This window comes from Podarcis erhardii, assembly GCF_964252035.2.
Source record: "Podarcis erhardii genome assembly, chromosome: 7".
Taxonomy (NCBI): Eukaryota; Metazoa; Chordata; class Lepidosauria; order Squamata; family Lacertidae; genus Podarcis; species Podarcis erhardii.
In genome coordinates this window covers 22590337-22607764 of record NC_138511.1, presented here as the reverse complement: position 1 = coordinate 22607764, position 17428 = coordinate 22590337, and the positions used below count along the sequence as shown (strand labels likewise).

The 17428-nt window shown below is 43.7% G+C and overlaps 1 protein-coding gene across 3 annotated transcripts in view; it reads left to right on the top strand.

Annotated features, from left to right (window-relative positions):
* CFAP74 (cilia and flagella associated protein 74) overlaps window positions 1–17428 on the top strand; it is a 79121-nt gene that overhangs the window by 50780 nt on the left and 10913 nt on the right. For all 3 annotated transcript variants that reach the window (XM_081870717.1, XM_081870716.1, XM_081870718.1), the window contains exons 23-30: window positions 5953–6040; window positions 7212–7385; window positions 8220–8353; window positions 9924–10200; window positions 11246–11380; window positions 12456–12583; window positions 13767–13901; window positions 16403–16512. In XM_081870717.1, coding sequence (XP_081726843.1) covers window positions 5953–6040; window positions 7212–7385; window positions 8220–8353; window positions 9924–10200; window positions 11246–11380; window positions 12456–12583; window positions 13767–13901; window positions 16403–16512 — 1181 coding nt within the window. The remainder of the gene's footprint in view (window positions 1–5952; window positions 6041–7211; window positions 7386–8219; window positions 8354–9923; window positions 10201–11245; window positions 11381–12455; window positions 12584–13766; window positions 13902–16402; window positions 16513–17428) is intronic.

The window sequence follows — 17428 nt, the reverse complement described above, 5'->3', positions numbered from 1 at the left end:
TATAAATATATAATCTTTATTATTTTTATATTTATTAACTTTACAAGCCACGCTTTGTCCATACATAGCATACTATCTATACAACATAAAATTCTGAATGGTTATAGAAATACAACTATGACAATAAGAAATACATTATGAAATGCACATTCTTATAACAGCAGCAAGATAAAAAATAAAGAAGAAAATCCAAATCAGGGTATCTAAAATACAAAGCAGTACACAAATACAGTTATTATCCTGCCTCCACCTTCGCCACAAATCAGCCTGGGAGCTTTCATTTCCTCCTCTAGTCGCCCATCCTGGGAGATCTTTATTTCCCTGCTCTGCCTGGGATCCTTCCATCATCTATTTGCCTTTTTCATGTGGGTGCAGTCATTGGCCCCTAATGACATCCCACTTCTATAGCTCCCAAAGCAGCCTACAAAAATTTCAGAACAATGCAGACCATGGAAATGGGAACAGAAGGTAGCAGCAAGACAATTTCATATTGGCTCACCCAGGGTATGTGAGAATAAAACTATCCTGAGATGTTATTGAAAGGAGAAGAGAGATGGCCTCAAGTGGAAATCTCTTGGGATGGAGTTACCTAGCCATGACATCACTATGGGGCCTCTGGAGATATCTCTGTGCACTGGTAGGTCCATACCATAGATGGTGGCCCTTCAGATATCCTGGTCCCAAACTGTTGTTCTAGATCAGTGGTCCTAGATCAGTGGTAGAGCATCTGTTTGCATACAGAAGATCCTGTGTTCAATCCTCAACATCTCCAGGTAGGGCTGGGAATATTCCTAGTCTGAAACCCTGGAGAGCTACTGCTGCTCAGTGTAGACAATACAGTGGTACCTCTGGTTGCGAATTGGATCCATTCCAGAGGCCCGTTCGCAACATGAAAAGAGTGCAAACCGCAACGGTGAATCTGCGCACGTGCGGGTTGCGATTCGCCACTTCTGTGCATGCGCGTGACATCATTTTACGCTTCTGCACATGCGCGAGCGGCGAAACCCAGAAGTAACATAACATGAAGCAAACGTAACATGAGGTATGACTATATTAAGCTAGATAGGCCAAGTATAAGACAACTTCCAGTGTCTTAAGGTTGTTGTTACTATATTTCATTTCTATCTTACCTTTCCTCCAAGGAGCTCAATGTAACATATATTATACTTTCTCCACTTTTAGCCTCACAACAACCTGGTGAGGCAGGTTAGGCTGAGTGGCAGTGAGAGGACCAAGATTACACAGTGATAGGGAAATGCTTTGATGAGTGTGGGATGAATGACTAATGGGAAGATGTGTAAACACCCTGTAAGCAAATCAGAATGAATGCAGGACAAATGCTCAGTCAATAAATAGGTAGTCTGTGCTCCCCATCAAGGACTCATAGGATTGTTGGTGTATAATTGTGTGACCTTAACTAAGAGTTTACAAGAACTTATTTATACCCCACCCATCTGGCTGTGTTTCCCCAGCCACTCTGGGAGGCTTCCAACAAAATATTAAAATACAGTAGTGCGTCAAACATTAAAAACTCCCCTAAACAGGGCTGCCTTCAGATGTCTTTTAAAAGTCTGGTAGTTGTTTTTCTCTTTGACATCTGGTGGGAGGGCGTTCCAAAGGGCGAGTGCCACTACCAAGAAGGCCCTCTGCCTGGTTCCTTGTAACCTCACTTCTCGCAGCGAGGGAACTGCCAGAAGGCCCTCGGCACTGGACCTCAGTGTCCAGGCAGAACGATGGGAGTGGAGACACTCCTTCAGGTATACTGGGGAAAGGGAAGATGGGATTAACTTTCCTGAGCTCAGCTTAATCGTAAGAAAAAATTAATCACCAGTTCATCCAACAATAGCATTTAAACAGCACAGATGTGAACTAATCAGCATGCTATTTAAATATTGTGAGTGGTTTACCCTACGTTAAGGAATACACTTCTGACTACCATGTAGTTTAAAAGGTCTATTGGCTCTTTCCCACCATGCCTCTCTTCCTCCCCCCCCCCCAACATATTCAGGAGTGTCCAGAAAGGAAATTGACTTGGATTACATTCCTACTATGCAGTGATGGCTGCCAACTTGAATGGCTTTAAAAGAGTATTAGACAAATTCATAGAGGATAAGGCTGTCAGTGTCTACTCACCCTGGTGGCTATGCTCTGCTGCCACTGTTGGGGGCAGTAATGCCTTTGAATGCCAGTTGTCCATGAATACCACCAACTTTGACATTGGGTCCCAAAGGACCGTGGAGTAAGTTCCAGGGGAGGAGAAGCAGAAGTACCGGTTTTTTTGCTCTATAAGACTCACTTTTTCCCTCCTAAAAAGTAAGGGGAAATGTGTGTGCGTCTTATGGAGCGAATGCAGGCTGCACAGCTATCACAGAAGCCAGAACAGCAAGAGGGATTGCTGCTTTCACTACGCAGCGATCCCTCTTGCTGTTCTGGCTTCTGAAATTCAGAATTTTTTCTTTTCTTGTTTTCCTCCACCAAAAACTAGGTGCGTCTTATGGTCTGGTGTGTCTTATAGAGCAAAAAATACAGTAATACCTCTGAATACCAGTTGTTGGGAATTACAAGACGCGAGAGGGCTCTTCCACTCAGTTCCTGCTTGCAGACTTCCCATTGAGACATCTGGTTGACCACTGTGAGAACAGGATGTAGGATTAGATGGGCCTTCGGCCTGATTCAGCAGGGCTCTACTTCTGTTCTTACAACATACAGATTTAGTGTAAGGCCTCTTTTTCAGACTATGCATGGAAAAGGTCCTTCTATCTGCAGTTTTCCAGTCCCTGGGCTAGAGACCATCAGGTCACAGGGTTGGGAAGGATTCTGCCTGAGACTTTAGAGAACCACGGAACTACATAGACCAAGATGAAAGTAGCATCAGCATCTGTTATTTGCATTCTGGTGGAATAAATTACAAGAGCACTTTTTTGCAGTAGAGCCTTAAGAAATGCAAACACTGCATGTCTCTGTGCAGAATTAAATTCCTATCCCATTATAGAAAGAGAGTTACCATTATTATGACAGTTTCTAGTCCCTAAACTTCAAATGTTGTGAAACACTGCTATAGTTTTGTCAAGTGGATAGAGGCGACACAGCTTGGATTTAAAATGTTAATCTGCATTTCGGGGGGGGGGGACTGGGGGAAAGCTTCAAAGGAGATTTGATGAGATTAAGGAGGTTCTGACTCATGAAATAAGCCCCTGACTGGTTCACCAAGCAGCGATCGGATAAAAGGGAATGGGGTGCATGGAAGGCAGAGCGGGGTTACAGGGAGGGTTTACTGAAGTTTGGTGTTGAAAATGTTAAGCCAAGGCCATTTTAATGGAAATGCTAGACTGGCTCTGATGGCTCATACTTTGCATGAAAAAGGTCTCAGGTTCAATCCCCAGATGAACTACAACACCCATAATCCCCAACCACTTCCCAACCACTGGCCATGCTTGCTAGACCTGATAGGCATTGTGATTCAGCAACATTTAGAGGGTCAGAGGTCCCCCACACCTGCTGTATGAGATGGTTTTCCATGTCCCTGTGTCCATCACACCACATCACCTAAGAGTCATCCATTTGAAGATACTTTTTATCACTGCCCTGCTTCGCTTAATTTCTGATTGGGTGTTAATGTGTGCAGTTGTAAACGCCTGTTTCCCTTTGTGTTTATGTGCCTAAGTATCAATGTGCAATTTGTATATGGTATTTGTATCCATCCATTTTCTGAGCAGATGCCAAACCTGTGGTTGCCAGTGACCACCTGTTGGCTCTGCCATCACTCCATGTCAACTAAATGTGTGATCTAGAAACACCCCTGGCACTCCTCACATGGCTGCCCATTGCAATAGGGCTTGGAAAAACTTACCTGCCATCAATAATTTTCTCATGAAGAAAACCCTGAGAAGCTTCTGAGGGGTTCCAAAAGAGGGGCTTTTGTTCACAGGGGTTGTTTGGGAGGACAAATTCTAGCAGAAGCCTGAGTTTCATGAATGGATCCTTGCTCTCTTCTGAAAAAAAAAATACAATGGCTTTTGTGACAATGCTTGACTACAAAAGAGGACAACTTGATATAATTGTTGCAGGTTTCTAATCTAAAAGATGCCCTTTTGATATGCAAAATTTGTCTTTTTTCTCAAGAATATTGCATAATTTGCTAGCTGAAGGTGTTCATTTAATGGCTGGCTTGAAAATAGGTTGTCATAAACTATTATATTCTAAGCGTCTCCAACTAAGTGTTGCTCAGAGCAAGTTAGTCATGGCCATGAATTTCAGTGGGTCTGCTCTGAGTAGGAGAAAATCATAAATCCGTTGCCAATCATTTCTTCAAAAAAGGATTTCAAATGTATTTACATGACTCAGAATGGCAATTTTGTATTGTATACTGATTGTTTACTCAGTTTCTCTCCCTCTCTTTTATAAATATTGTTTTATCATCTTACAGAATATTGTTTTCCCTGATTTGATTTTGATAGTCTAACAATATTACAGTTGCTCTAGACAAAGATTTTGTCAACATATACTGGGCAACTCATTAAATAATTTTTCCCTTTGGAATCTATTTTGAGGTTACCTCCTCCTTTTTAAATTTGAAAACCATACATCTACAACATTTTCACAGCATTGCCTCCACTTTTTATGATATTATAAAAGGAGGGAAACCAAATCTATATGACCTTGTACCGTCTCACTAGCGACCCATTTTTTCAAAGCAAAGACTCCAAGACAGAACACTGTCTCCCTGGAGACTTAATGGGAAAAATCACTCTGTGTTATAGGACCCAGAGTTTATAAATAGGATGGGGGTTCTAAAAATGATACATTGTTTGTACTAATTTGGCTCAAAATTGCAAACAAGGCTTGCGCTAGGCAAGAAGCTCTGGCAAGCGAATCCCTACACATCCCCTCTCCGTGGTGGGTAATCAGACAGACGGAGATGGTCTTTACGACTCTCCTTGCAGCCTGCTCTTATTTCAGTATCTGTGTGGTATTGCCTTCCTATTGATACTGACTCAGAAGAGCTGGTAATTAATTAACGTCAATGTCAAAAGGAACAGATTGCCCAAGATGGGTGTCTCATCTGTGCTCCTGACTACAGCTGGGGCCGAGGAAGCTTGCATACTGATTACCGAGCAAGTTTCTAAAGCCCTATTTATAGTCGTCAATATTTTGCTAGGAAAAGAGCAATATATTGGTTAATACTTTCTTAAAACGCTGGTAAATACAACATGGCCCCATAATCAGCTCCCTTTAGTAATGCAAGCCGAAAACACTTATGAGAGCATTAATGGGAATTACACACAAAGAAACAGAGGCCAAGACCCTTTCATGTGCTTTGCAGTTCCCACATGGAATTGGTACTTAAAAATACACTGTCACACGAAAGAAGCCTGCATTTTACACTATCTACATTGCAGGAATCAGTTGTTATTCAGCGATTTGATGCAGTATTGGGTGGGGGAAGTTGTTGTTTAAGGTTTTGAAAGAGATAGGCAATTATTAACGTCATTTGCATGATCTAAACACTTAATGTGAAACTTTTCTATGAGCATTTGTTATCTGGGTGAAATACGTTTCAAGCCTGTACTGTAGGGCTAGGGAAACTTTGACCCTCCAGATGTAGCTGGACTCCAATTCCAATCAGTCCCAGCCAGCACGCCTAATGGTTGGGAATGATGAGAGTTGTAGTCCAGCATCTGGAGGGCCAAAATTTCCCCTGGAAGCATATTTCCAGGTAGCATTACTTGCACAGGTTCAGCAGACATTCTTCAAGCACAATGTATCTCATTTTGTTTGAGCTGAAAAAGCCCCAAACAGCTTCTCAAGGACTGTCCCCGTCTTCTTGTAAGGCTTGGCCACATGCTAACAGGACAAAAGTCAGCCATGTTAAAAGGCTTTCATAATGATTTCCTTCTGTCTGATTCCTTCTGCTTGGCTCTTTAAAGAGTATGTGATACTTTGCTGTTTCAGGCACTCTCTTCGAGAAGATGCAAGGAAGTACTTTGATGTAAAAACAAGAGTTCTGGAAGTCCCAATGATGGTCATGGTTTCAGATCAGGTTGGTGCAAGATTCAGCTGCTTGTTGTTAGAGAACAAGGGAAGATTGTGTCCTGCTCAGGCAGGATGAGAGCCTGCTGGGTGTGGTCCAGGTCTGAGGGAAATGATTTGAGTAGCATAATATCCATCAGTGGTAGGAAACAGAGAACCAAGTACAGCTGAGGTGGGGAGCCTCAGGTCTGGAAGCCAAATGTGCCCACCCTATGATGGGGGCTTCTCTATCTGACCCTCAAGACTTTAGGCTATACTCACTGTCCCCAGAGCATTCCTCTTTGCTGACCTAGCTCTGTACCCTTCTTCAAGGGCATGGCTGGAATGTGTCCTTGAGACATAATAATGTTTCTTGCTCGAGTTTGGCATGACTCGAATGTAGCCTACTGTAGGAAGGTGAGAGGCACATCACTTTGCCTACCTCTAGCCCCACCCACTTTGGCACTGACCCCCGCCCACCCCTTGAAGGTTACCCATAAATGAATGTAGCTCCTCAGCTAAAAAATGTTCGTCACCCGTGAAGTACAGGGATTGGGTCAGAATGGTTTTCTTCAGAACCTAGGAGAGCTCTCCAGGCCAGCAGGAGTTGCCTTGAAGGGATACAAAGTCTAGGACTGTAACCTAAAGCATAGTGTTCAGTGTTCAGTTTTTTGTTTTTTTATATGATATTTATTAAACTTTCCATTTTAACAATCCAATCAAACCACATCATATATTCTGAATTATACATATTATTCAATAATCAAACAGTCCAAATATTATGCCAAATTATAATTTTTTTGCGGGGGGACTTCATCATGCTCCGAGGTTGGGGGAGATCTGATGATCTCATACTTCTACTGCTTTTCATAATCATTCCCGATAGTTCCCATAAGTCATTCTGATGTTTTCAGTTTTAATTTTTTAATGTATATGTTTCTCTTGATGCATCTCTCTTAGAGCATATCTACAAGGTGGACACATTGTTTTAATGGTAATTCTTTCTGTCTAGGAATCTCTAGGAATTGCACTTAAGATAGCAAGGATGAGAAGAGATCTGTTAACAAAATTATTGGAACAATAAACTTGAGTTGACTCAATGTCACCCAGTGCTCTCCATATTTGAATTGAGATTTGGATCTGAATCTCTTCTGCCCTAATTCAATCATTACACCACAACACAACTTGTGTTCTTGTTTCAGAGTAAGCCAGTTGAATTTACAGTCCATGCAATCGTTACAACTTCAGATTTGGAGATCAAACCAACTGAAGTGGATTTTGGATTTTGCTCTATCTATGAAGCTGTCCAAACAACAATCACACTAACAAACAAAGCCATCCTTCCCCAGGAATTTGGATTTGTGGAACTCCCAGAGGTAAATACCTTCTTCTCAGTTTCTAACACAATAAATATTCCATGAAGTTTTGTAATGAAGGAGAGAACTGCACCCAAATGATTACTATCAGAGCTGTGTATATCTCATTTTGAATAAAATATGTCCCGTGAACAGCTCAGTTCTGTAACGTGCATAAATTATCAAACTAAGCAAATGTATATCATTTAGTGTGTGTTGCATAATATATTCTAACATGTTAGTTCATTCTGGGTTTGCCCATTATGGAAAAGTGGCGAGGAGCTATGTTAGTTTCAGCCACACTTTCAAAGTATACCATTTTATAGCCATGAAGGCTAGGAATCTTTTTTTAAATGGAGATCTTCAGCATAATTGTGTTTCCAGTACTGCACTCTAGGGTATTCTGTACTCCACTCAGAATATATGCAAACACACAGCCCTGATCATCACAATATGCATGGGCTAGGACCAAATGAATATCTGTTCCTGATAAGTGCATTATTAGGCAGCACATTTCCCCTGTTTCAATTTGAACTATACTGCATCTTTTTCCTTTTTCTTTTGGTATATTCTCAATACTGTACATTTATTTTTCTCTTTTACTCCCTTTCTTTAAAAAAAATGTTTTTATTGAAAGATTTTTCCATAAGTAACAAAAGTACATGCAGTGTCTTTGTTTTTATATTGTGAGAAGATGAATGAGTGTGATTTTTTTCTACCACTTACGGAGTTGGGTTGGGGGCGGGATCCAAACTGGGAGGGTTTAGAATAGGTAGGTTATTTTCTGGAGGGTTAACATTAGGATTATGGCTAGTTTGTCTGAGAGAGTGATGCTTTTTTGCCTCCTTCTGAAAGTTTGTAGAAATTCAGCCCAATGATGGATTTGGAATGCTCCTGCCTCTTGAACAGTTGCAGCTGGACATCATCTTCAAAGCCCAGCGGGCAAAGGAATACAGTTTTGAGCTGACTTGCAAGACTGAAATCAACAGGTGCGCACAGAGTTTCAAGCCATCAAGGGTTCTGCCAATGAGGCAGGATAACCAGGTTTGATCCCCCGGTCTGATTCAGGTTTTCCCCAAATGGCCAAACCACTTTGCAGTTAGTGGGAAGGAGGTGATGGCCTACCTATACCTGTTTACTTCTTTGGGGGCGGGGTGCTTGCATTCTGCATGCACATGCATGCAGAGGCCACTTACCTTTGCTTAGCCAGGACCCTCAGAATGCTTCCAAATGACCTGTTCGTTGAGCATTCATCCTGATTTGTTTGCTGAGAGATCAGATGATATGAGCTATTTAATGAGCATGCAATCTGATTTCCTCACAGGGAGATTAGATGATGTGGCATGAAAGTGCTACCCCACACTTTCAAACTGCCACTTTTCAACCTTTGGGGTTGAAAGAAGGCTTGTTGCACAAGACTTTTCCTTGCCACTTTTCAACCTTTGGGGGAAAGAAGGCTTGTTGCACAAGACTTTTCCTTGCCACTTTTCAACCTTTGGGGGAAAGAAGGCTTGTTGCACAAGACCCGACCCCTCCCTCCCGTCAACTATAATTGTGCATTCTGGAATTGCTGGTGTGTGATTGAATCCTACATGAAAACAATGACAGCCTGGAAATGTCACCAGTCTTGGAGCCCTGCTGAGGGGAAATCAGCCAGGGTGGAAGAACTGCATAGGAAAATTAGCAGCTGTGGGACTGGGTTAAACGTCCATTGCTACCTGTCGCTTCTTCGCAGCAAATCTTCCCCCGCTCCGGAGCTTTGCATGTTAGAACCAAACCCAAAACTTAAAAGTGAATATTTGTAGTTGCTCTACTTGTAATAAACCACCAGAGAACATTCCAACTTCTTTCAGCATTTCTGCAGTCATGTTTCAGCATCAGCAGCATCTTTTCAGTGAAAATTAAGTATTCCAGAAGTAGGATTTCGAGCAAAATGTTGCAGTATGAAGTGCTCCTGTGCAGTGCGTTCATCCAGGATGCATGTTTTTGTAGGGCTGTTTGGGGAATGTTTCCCCTTAGCTTTTTGTTAAGAAGGGTTTTGAGTTTTATATATCTTCAGGTCTATTCAGGGTGGACTCGTTGAAAATAAAAGACATAGCAAACTTAGGTCCATTAACTGCAATTGATTGTATTCATTTAAATTTTACTAAGAGTACATTAGCCATGCCCATTAGTTTCAGTGGGTCTACTTTGCATAGGGCTAACATTAGAGACCAACCCAGTGGATCTACTCTAAGAATAACTTGGTTGATGCAACCTTTTTTGTCCTCTGCTGAAACCTCTTTCTTCTGCATGGGTATGGAGCCATTTTGGCTACTTAAGCAATCACACTCACACCTGAACATTTGGATTAGAGGGGCTGTTTCCATCTTGTGTCATCATGGTTTGATTTCCGTATAGTCTTGAGCCATAGGGGTGCCACAGAACCTGGAATGGGCAGTGAAATATCTTTTTACTTGAAAGCAATGAGATACTTGTCATAGGGCTTATTTAAAGTCTTGGCAACAGGCTGCGTATTGTGCTGTGACCGGATTTTTTCAGCTGTGTTTCCATTTTTAGAGAATTCAAGCTGTCATGCAAGGCAGTCGGAGTCCACCCTCCTCTTGAGCTCTCTCATACCTTGGTCCAGTTTTCTGCCACTGCTCTCAATGACGTGTCAACAGCAAATATCTTTGTGATCAACAATCACGTCAGTGTCAATCAGTTCACTCACAGTGTCCCAAGAGTTGGCAAGGGAGAAGTGGCCCCCGTTGGGCCAACTTCCTTCCAGTTCCTTGTTCCAGAAGACTCTCCTATTACGATCATGCCATGTGTCGGAACTGTCCTGCCTGGAAAGGTAAACACACACTCTCAGCCTATTAAAGATCTGGATAAAAATAGAACCTTCATGCTTATGGAGTACTACAGCCTATGTATCTGGCCTGATGCACCTCCCTTAAAGGAAAATAAAGTGTTGAGAGCACATGTAGCTTTAATTCACATTTTTAAAGAAGAAATGTAATCAGAGTCCTTTTTTTGTTCTCCACTAGATATAGTTCAGGCTTCTTAATAAGGAGAGCCTATGCTGCAAGCGTAAAACCCCAGATTTAGGAAGTAACATGGACATGAACTGGATTGTGTTCATTTGCTATACAATGTATATTTTGTGAGTCCAGAGGGAGGCACAGAATTGACAGGCCTTGTGGGGGACCATACAGTGTAAGGGCAGAAAAGGGCAACCAGAATGATCAAGGGACTGGAGTAACTCCCCTTTGAGGAACGGTTACAATGCCTTGGCGAGTTTTAGTTTAGAAAGCAAGTTGAGTAATGGGGGACATGACAGAGACGTATAAGATTATGCACAGTTTGGAGAAAGTGGATAGGCCTCTTTCACAATACTGTAACCTCATGGGGTCTTACAGTGCAGCTGAATGGTGGAAGATTCACAACAGGCAAAGGGAGGTACATCTTCACTCAGCACACAGTTAAACTGTGGAATTTGCTGCCACAAACTATAATTCTGGCTACCAATTTGGATGACTTTGAAGGGGGATTTGACAAATCCTAATATCTATATTACCTCCAGTATGCCTCTGAATAACAGTTGCTAGGTATCATGTGTGCTAGAGTGCTATTCTACTCATTTCCTGCTGTGGGATTTCCATTGGAGCTCAAAGGGGCATCTATGGTTTCCTTCTTCCACATTTTATCCTCACAGCATTGAGGTGGATAACAGTGACAACAGGATGCTTTGGACAGATCCAGCAGGCCTCCTGCTTTGTTCTCTATTATGGATTGGATTGTCTGTTAAATGGAGCATAAGTCTGAACTCCATTTAGCTACCCAAGTTCATTCTGCATGTTCTCTTTCTTTCCGGCCTCCTCTCTCCTCCCCCATGCCAGAAATGCATGCTGGAAGTGTCCTTCCGTCCAGTGTTGTGTGATCAGCTTATCAGGCTGGAGGCAGTCCACCTGCTATGCCAGGCTGCTGAAGCAAAGGCTCAGATGGAGAGGAAGGCTCGGGAGTTGGAACTGCAGGTAAGTGTGGGAGGGATCTATGCCTCCTGCGTATTGCTCATTGCAAAGAACATCTGCCGTACCCATGTCACACTGTGTGGAGAGGCAGGTGCAGTTTTAGGAATTGCCAAGCCCCACAGTGGCAGCTGATGCTCATCACAACTGGTGGAGCAGAAGGCAAGGGAGCCCGAGAAGTAGGGAGGGTCAAAGCCATTGACAGTGAAAGCCAACCAATTCTAGTTTTGTCCCAATCCTTTAATGGTGACGCTGACACTAAGGAGGAGGATGCTGGCAGGCAGTGGTTGTAAGTTAGAAGACCGGGGGGGGGGGGGGACCTGTCTGCAGGCAGACTGAGGTTGGTGGGGCAGTGCCCCATTTGCCCTAATGAACCAGTCTCTACTACCCATTCTTCAGCAACTGATATTCAAAGGCACATTGCCTCTGGTATTGGAGATAGTGATGGTCTTTCCTCATCAACCTCCTGTTCACATATTGCTCTCCAGACATGCCTATTTCTACCATATCCCTGCTCTTGCCCACAAATCAGCCCCTATTGACAAGCAGTCCATTATGAGAAGGGCTCACAGAGCCAGAAGCAACTTGTTGGGTGGGGAGGAGCCACTACAGTCACTTCCCAGAATGTAGATTGCTGTTGCTTTCCAGGAGGGGTGAGGCAACGGGGAAGTCAGTATGGGGCAAAGGCATCAGCTGGAGCACTGGATTGGCACCGTGAGTGCATTTACACCATGCAGACCTTCCTGACACCTTGCCAACTCCCTCCGTAACCAAGCGTTCCACCTGCCAGAAAGCAAGCATAGTGACTCCTCCGCACCTGGTGATCCACTTCTGCACAAGGTCCTCATTGGAAGTGGAGTCCATGTCTTGCCCCCATGGCACAACATATTCCTTCCCCATAATTCTCCGCTCTACTCAGCTCTGTTATCATCTTCCTTTCCCCTCCCATTAGGCACCTGCTTTCAGCAAGGGGAGGTTTGCTCTGACTCCCCCCATTCCAGCAGTTAATCAAAAGGCTTTGCTTCCCTGCTTCTCTCTCTCTCTCTCTCTCTCTCTCTCTCTCTCTCTCTTTCTATGGCAGAGAAGGAAAGAGGAAGCCCTTCTTACCCGGAAAGATGGAAAGAGGCCATCAAGCATATTATCCATCAGTCAAATCTCAAAGCACACCCGACCATTTCAACCGCCCAACCCAGAGGACATCTCTCCAGAGTGCGTGAGAAAAGGCATTTTCCATTTCCCTCGTCCACAGCTGACCAAGTGCACCTCTCCATGACTGTCAGGGTGCATGCCAGGGTGTGGACAGCTAATTCAGGCTAGCATCAGGCTTGGGAAATCTTTAGCACAATGCCCTCAGTGGGCCATCCTCCTACACTAGCACCCTTCCCCCCATTATGGATTTATCTAATGGTAAAAGTGAGTAGCCAGCAGCTGCTGTTTCCCACAAACCCCAGAGTGATGCTATGTCAAACTTCAGCATTATGGGAATTTTTTTAATAGTGGTCAGCGGTTCGAATCCCTGCAACAGGGTGAGCTCCCGTTGCTCAGTCTCTGCTCCTGCAAACCTAGCAGTTCGAAAGTATGCCAGCACAAGCAGATAAATAGGTACCACTGCGGCAGGAAGGTAGACGGTGTTTTCGTGTGCTGCTCTGGTTCACCAGAAGCAGCTTAGTCATGCTGGCCACATGACTTGGAAGCTGTACGCCGGCTCCCTCGGCCAGTAAAGCGAGATGAGCGCCGCAACCCCTGAGTCATCTGCGACTGGACCTAATGGTCAGGGGTCCCTTTACCTTTACCGTGGCACAGATTTTTAATTATTTATTGGTACACTTGTCAGGGAAAATCTTTCCAAATACTCCACACTTGTCCATTCCTACTCCCTTTGACTCCTGCTCCAGGTCCCCCCTGTAGATTTGCCACACTCTCTCTGCATCCCCACCTAGAACCTCAGTCCCTGCCTATGGATCAGATCTGTCTGCCTCTTGCTCTACTGGCCCTTTCTGATGCCTGCCAGTAAAGTCATCTCTGTTCTGGTCTGAGATAACTGTAACTGCAGCTGCCATAGACTCATCCCCGGCTTGCTCTTCCCTCTTAGTGATCCCTGGTAGGGAGCATAATAAAATCTCAGATAGATCAGATCAAAGATTTCCAAGAGTGGCCAGTTGTGTGCTTCCCAGCAGGACCTCTCCTGTTCCAGTTGCCTGTTCCACACTACTGGTATTCAGTGGCATACTGCCTTTGAACAGGGAAACTTCATTTAGCTGTGGATGACTCCTCTTCTGCTATAAATGCATCAAATCCACAGCCATGACTTGTTACCGAAAGGATGCGCAAGATGATTTGTTTTGCTTTTCTTTTTTCCTTGCCATCAATGTTCTCTTTTCCTCCTCTCTAGTTCCGAAGAGTATATCGCAGCTCATTTATCTCTGATCCGGAGCTTCGCCAACCACTTCGACAAATATGTTATCCCTTGCCTGATAGCATGTGGAGATATAGACGAGAAGAAAGGAACTGAAAACCTACACTACAAGTACAGTGATGAATGTGGAGCTAAATATATACAGAGCCGCCTGCCAGGCCATTGATTCAGCTAGCCCAGTATTGTCTGCCATTGAGAGGGAGAGCCTAATAATAATAATAATAATAATAATAATAATAATAATAAATATATTTATTTGTACCCCACCCATCTGCCTGGGTTGCCCTAGCCATTCTGGGTGGCTAGTTTTTATTGGACTCCAACTCCTATCATCCCAAAGGATTCGCCACGCTGGCTGGAGCTGTTGGGAGGCAGGGTCCAGCTACATCCAGAGGGCCACAGGTTCCCCATCTGCATTGTAATCAACCTTGATAAAAGACAGGGCAGCTACTCCTGCAGAGACACAGCAGGCAGCCTTCTTTTTTGGATGGTGCTCCCAGCTCCCAAGAGCCTTCTGTCCAGGGAAGGGAAACCCGTGGGCCTCTGAGATGATGTTGAGAGAAGGATATATACATTTAGTCAGATCAAAATATCCATTCTTACGGAGCTGAGTGGTGCTGCAGTCTTGTTAGGGTGGCTCTGAATTCTCTCGATCCGAATCAGGGGTGGGGAACCTGTGGACCTCTGTGATGTTGTTGGACTACAGCCCCCATCATCCCTGACCATTGGCCCTGCTGGCTAGGACTGATGGGAGCTGGAGTCCAACAACATCTAGAGGGCTGCAGGCTTCCCATTCTTGGTCTGTTAACTGAAAGCGGCTCTCCAGGGTCAGTTGCAGAGAGTGAGAGATCTTTCCCATCTCCTTCCCCTTCTAACTGTGGAGACGCTGGGGATTAAAGCCAAGGCCTCCTGCAAGCCGAGCAGGTGCGTTATCTGGGAGCTGCAATCCCCCATACAGTTCATGTGGCGGGGGTGTTGTTGTGGTGGTTGCTTTGGCTACATCTGTAGCTGCTAAAATTAGCAAGTAGTCTGTGTGCCTGTTGCAACAGACACAGACTTCTTTGCGTCACGGGATAATTAAAGGCTAGACTTGCTCAAGCATACTTTTGTCAGACTTGTACCCTGGTCATATAGTTTTAAATGCCTTGAGCATAGATGTAGATGGGAGTTTGGGTGTGGGTGTGTGAGAGAGAGGGCACTGCTTCCCCCGCCACATGGCAGTGTATCAGGGGTCACTTTTACAGTAGCTATTTTGTTCTATTAAATATGAAAATGGAAAAGGAAAAGGGGAAAAAAACACTTCGATTTGTTGTAATTTACCACTGCACTGATGGATTATTTGCAGTAGGAGTTGAGTGGATAGGTAAACCAGTTAAGAAGCTTACTACACAAAGCCAGCTGGAACAAGTGCTGCTGTGGTGTAGTTATTAGAGTGCTGGACTGGGACCCAAGAGGCCAGAGATCAAATCCCCACTCGACCATGAAGCTTTCTGGATGTGACCTTGGGCCAGTCACAGTCTCTCAGCCTCGCCTACTTCACAGCGTTTTTGTGAGGATAGAATGGGGTGAAGCTAATCCGTGTCCATCACCCTTTGTTCCTTGGAGAACAGGCAAGATATAACGGTAATAATAATAATTAATAAAACAGTAATAAATAATAAATTGGTTAGTGTAGCACAGTGGGGAAATGACTAAAATGAAACCCAGGCAGTTCTGGTTCAAATCTTGCTTCTCTCATGAACTAACTTCATGGCTTTGGGCCAGGGCTAGAGAAGCTTTGGCCCTCCAGAGGTTATTGCACTCCAGTTCCCATCAGTCCCAGCCAGCACAGCCAGTGCTCAGGGATGGTCCAGCAGCCTCTGGAGGGTCAAAAGTTCCCCAACCCACCCTTAGGCCAACCATTCTTTCTCATCCTCTGCCCCCTTGTGCAGCATAATGTCTCTCCTACTTTTCAATGGGTGTGGTTGTTCATTAATTTATTTATAAAGTTCCTAGTTTCCTCAGCACCATACAAAGATTAAGAAAGGAATCTCAGTCCCTGGCCACAGGCTAATAAATACAATGCAGAAAGTGAAAGAAAATAGGAAAGCACATAAATCTGGGCACCATGTTTTTGTTGTTGTCAGGATTAACTGAGGACCAAAGTAGTCATGATTCTCAATCCATAATTAAGAACCAGTCAGAGTAGATCCATTGAAATTAATGGACCTTGCTTAGCCATGGGGGAGGAGGAGAGGTTTTGCCCTTTCTCCCCTCCCACTATTGTCCCACCAAAAATTCCCTCCTTTTACTCTATACTACCATTAGCCCAAAGGAAAATGTTCTTCTTTCATACCTTCTAGACTCCTAATTCTACTGCTGATTCAAAATCAATATTAGGGAAATACCATTTTTAGCCCAACCCATATATCAGATATTGGTGCACAAGCCTTCAAATTCAAGAAAACTGTATTTCCAATGCCTCCCATTTTCAAGCCATGTTTGCACATACTGTACTTGAGACCTTGAATAAAACACTAGGGTGATTTGCAGTCCATATATTGGAACAACCAGATACCTTATATATTCTGAGAGCAATCATCACTTTTCTTTATTTTTGTGTGTGTTTGTAGCCCTTATTTTACCTTGTACCTAGAGCTGCATTGTCCTTCCGTAGCACCTGCTCTTATGGTGATTTCGAATAATGGGAGAACAGTCTTCAACTTTGGGGATGTTGCCGTAGGTATGGAACCAAGCCTCCTCACACCCTATTGCTAGAATGGTGTTAAAGCAGCAAAAATATGTCATGAGTCTTAAGATGGAGTGTAGAAGGGTGCAGCAGACCTTGGAAGATGCTGAACTCTTTCACTGGAGATTTTTAAAGGGGGGTTGCATGGACATCTATCAAGGAATCTTTAGCTCTGATTTCCGCATTGCAGGGGGTTGGACTAGATGACCCTTGAGAAACACATGGGGTGATCTCCAGGCTATAAACATTTTGCAGGAGGGATTGGAACACTTAACTGGAACTGTAGGTTTGTGCAGTTAAAGTGAATTAAAGGACCTGGCACAACAATTCCACTTAAAAAAACCAAAAGTGGTTTGGAAAGTGACAGGGAAATGCATTGAGAATTGTGGAGTGAACAAATGATTAGTGGGCCAATGTGTAAGTACCCCGCAAAGCAAATCAGGATGAATATCAGACGAGCGGTCATTTTCATATAACTGCTCCTTAAACAAACCAGACCAAATGCTCAGTAAAGAGCTGAGTTGGTTTAATCGCTACACAAGCTGCTCCCCCACTTTTTAAAAAATCCACCCATTAGCCAGATCTGTCTTGAGCCTTGTAGAGAGTTAGGAATGTTTAAAGTGACATGATAGTGCTATAAATGTATACCACAGATGGGGCTGTAGTGCTGAATCAGGAGGGACTCCCTTGTTTGAGTCTTTGCCTTTACTGTGAACTCACTAGATAACTTTAGAACACACGCAGTCTGATTCTTGACATGGCTCAAACCATATATTGTCCCTAAAAGGGCATTGGCAGCCACACTGTATTTATTTAACAAGGCTTATACCATTGCCTAATCACCAAAAGCCTCTAAGACTTTCCCAGAAAAAATGCAAATAATAATAATAATTTAAAATGCTAATACGCA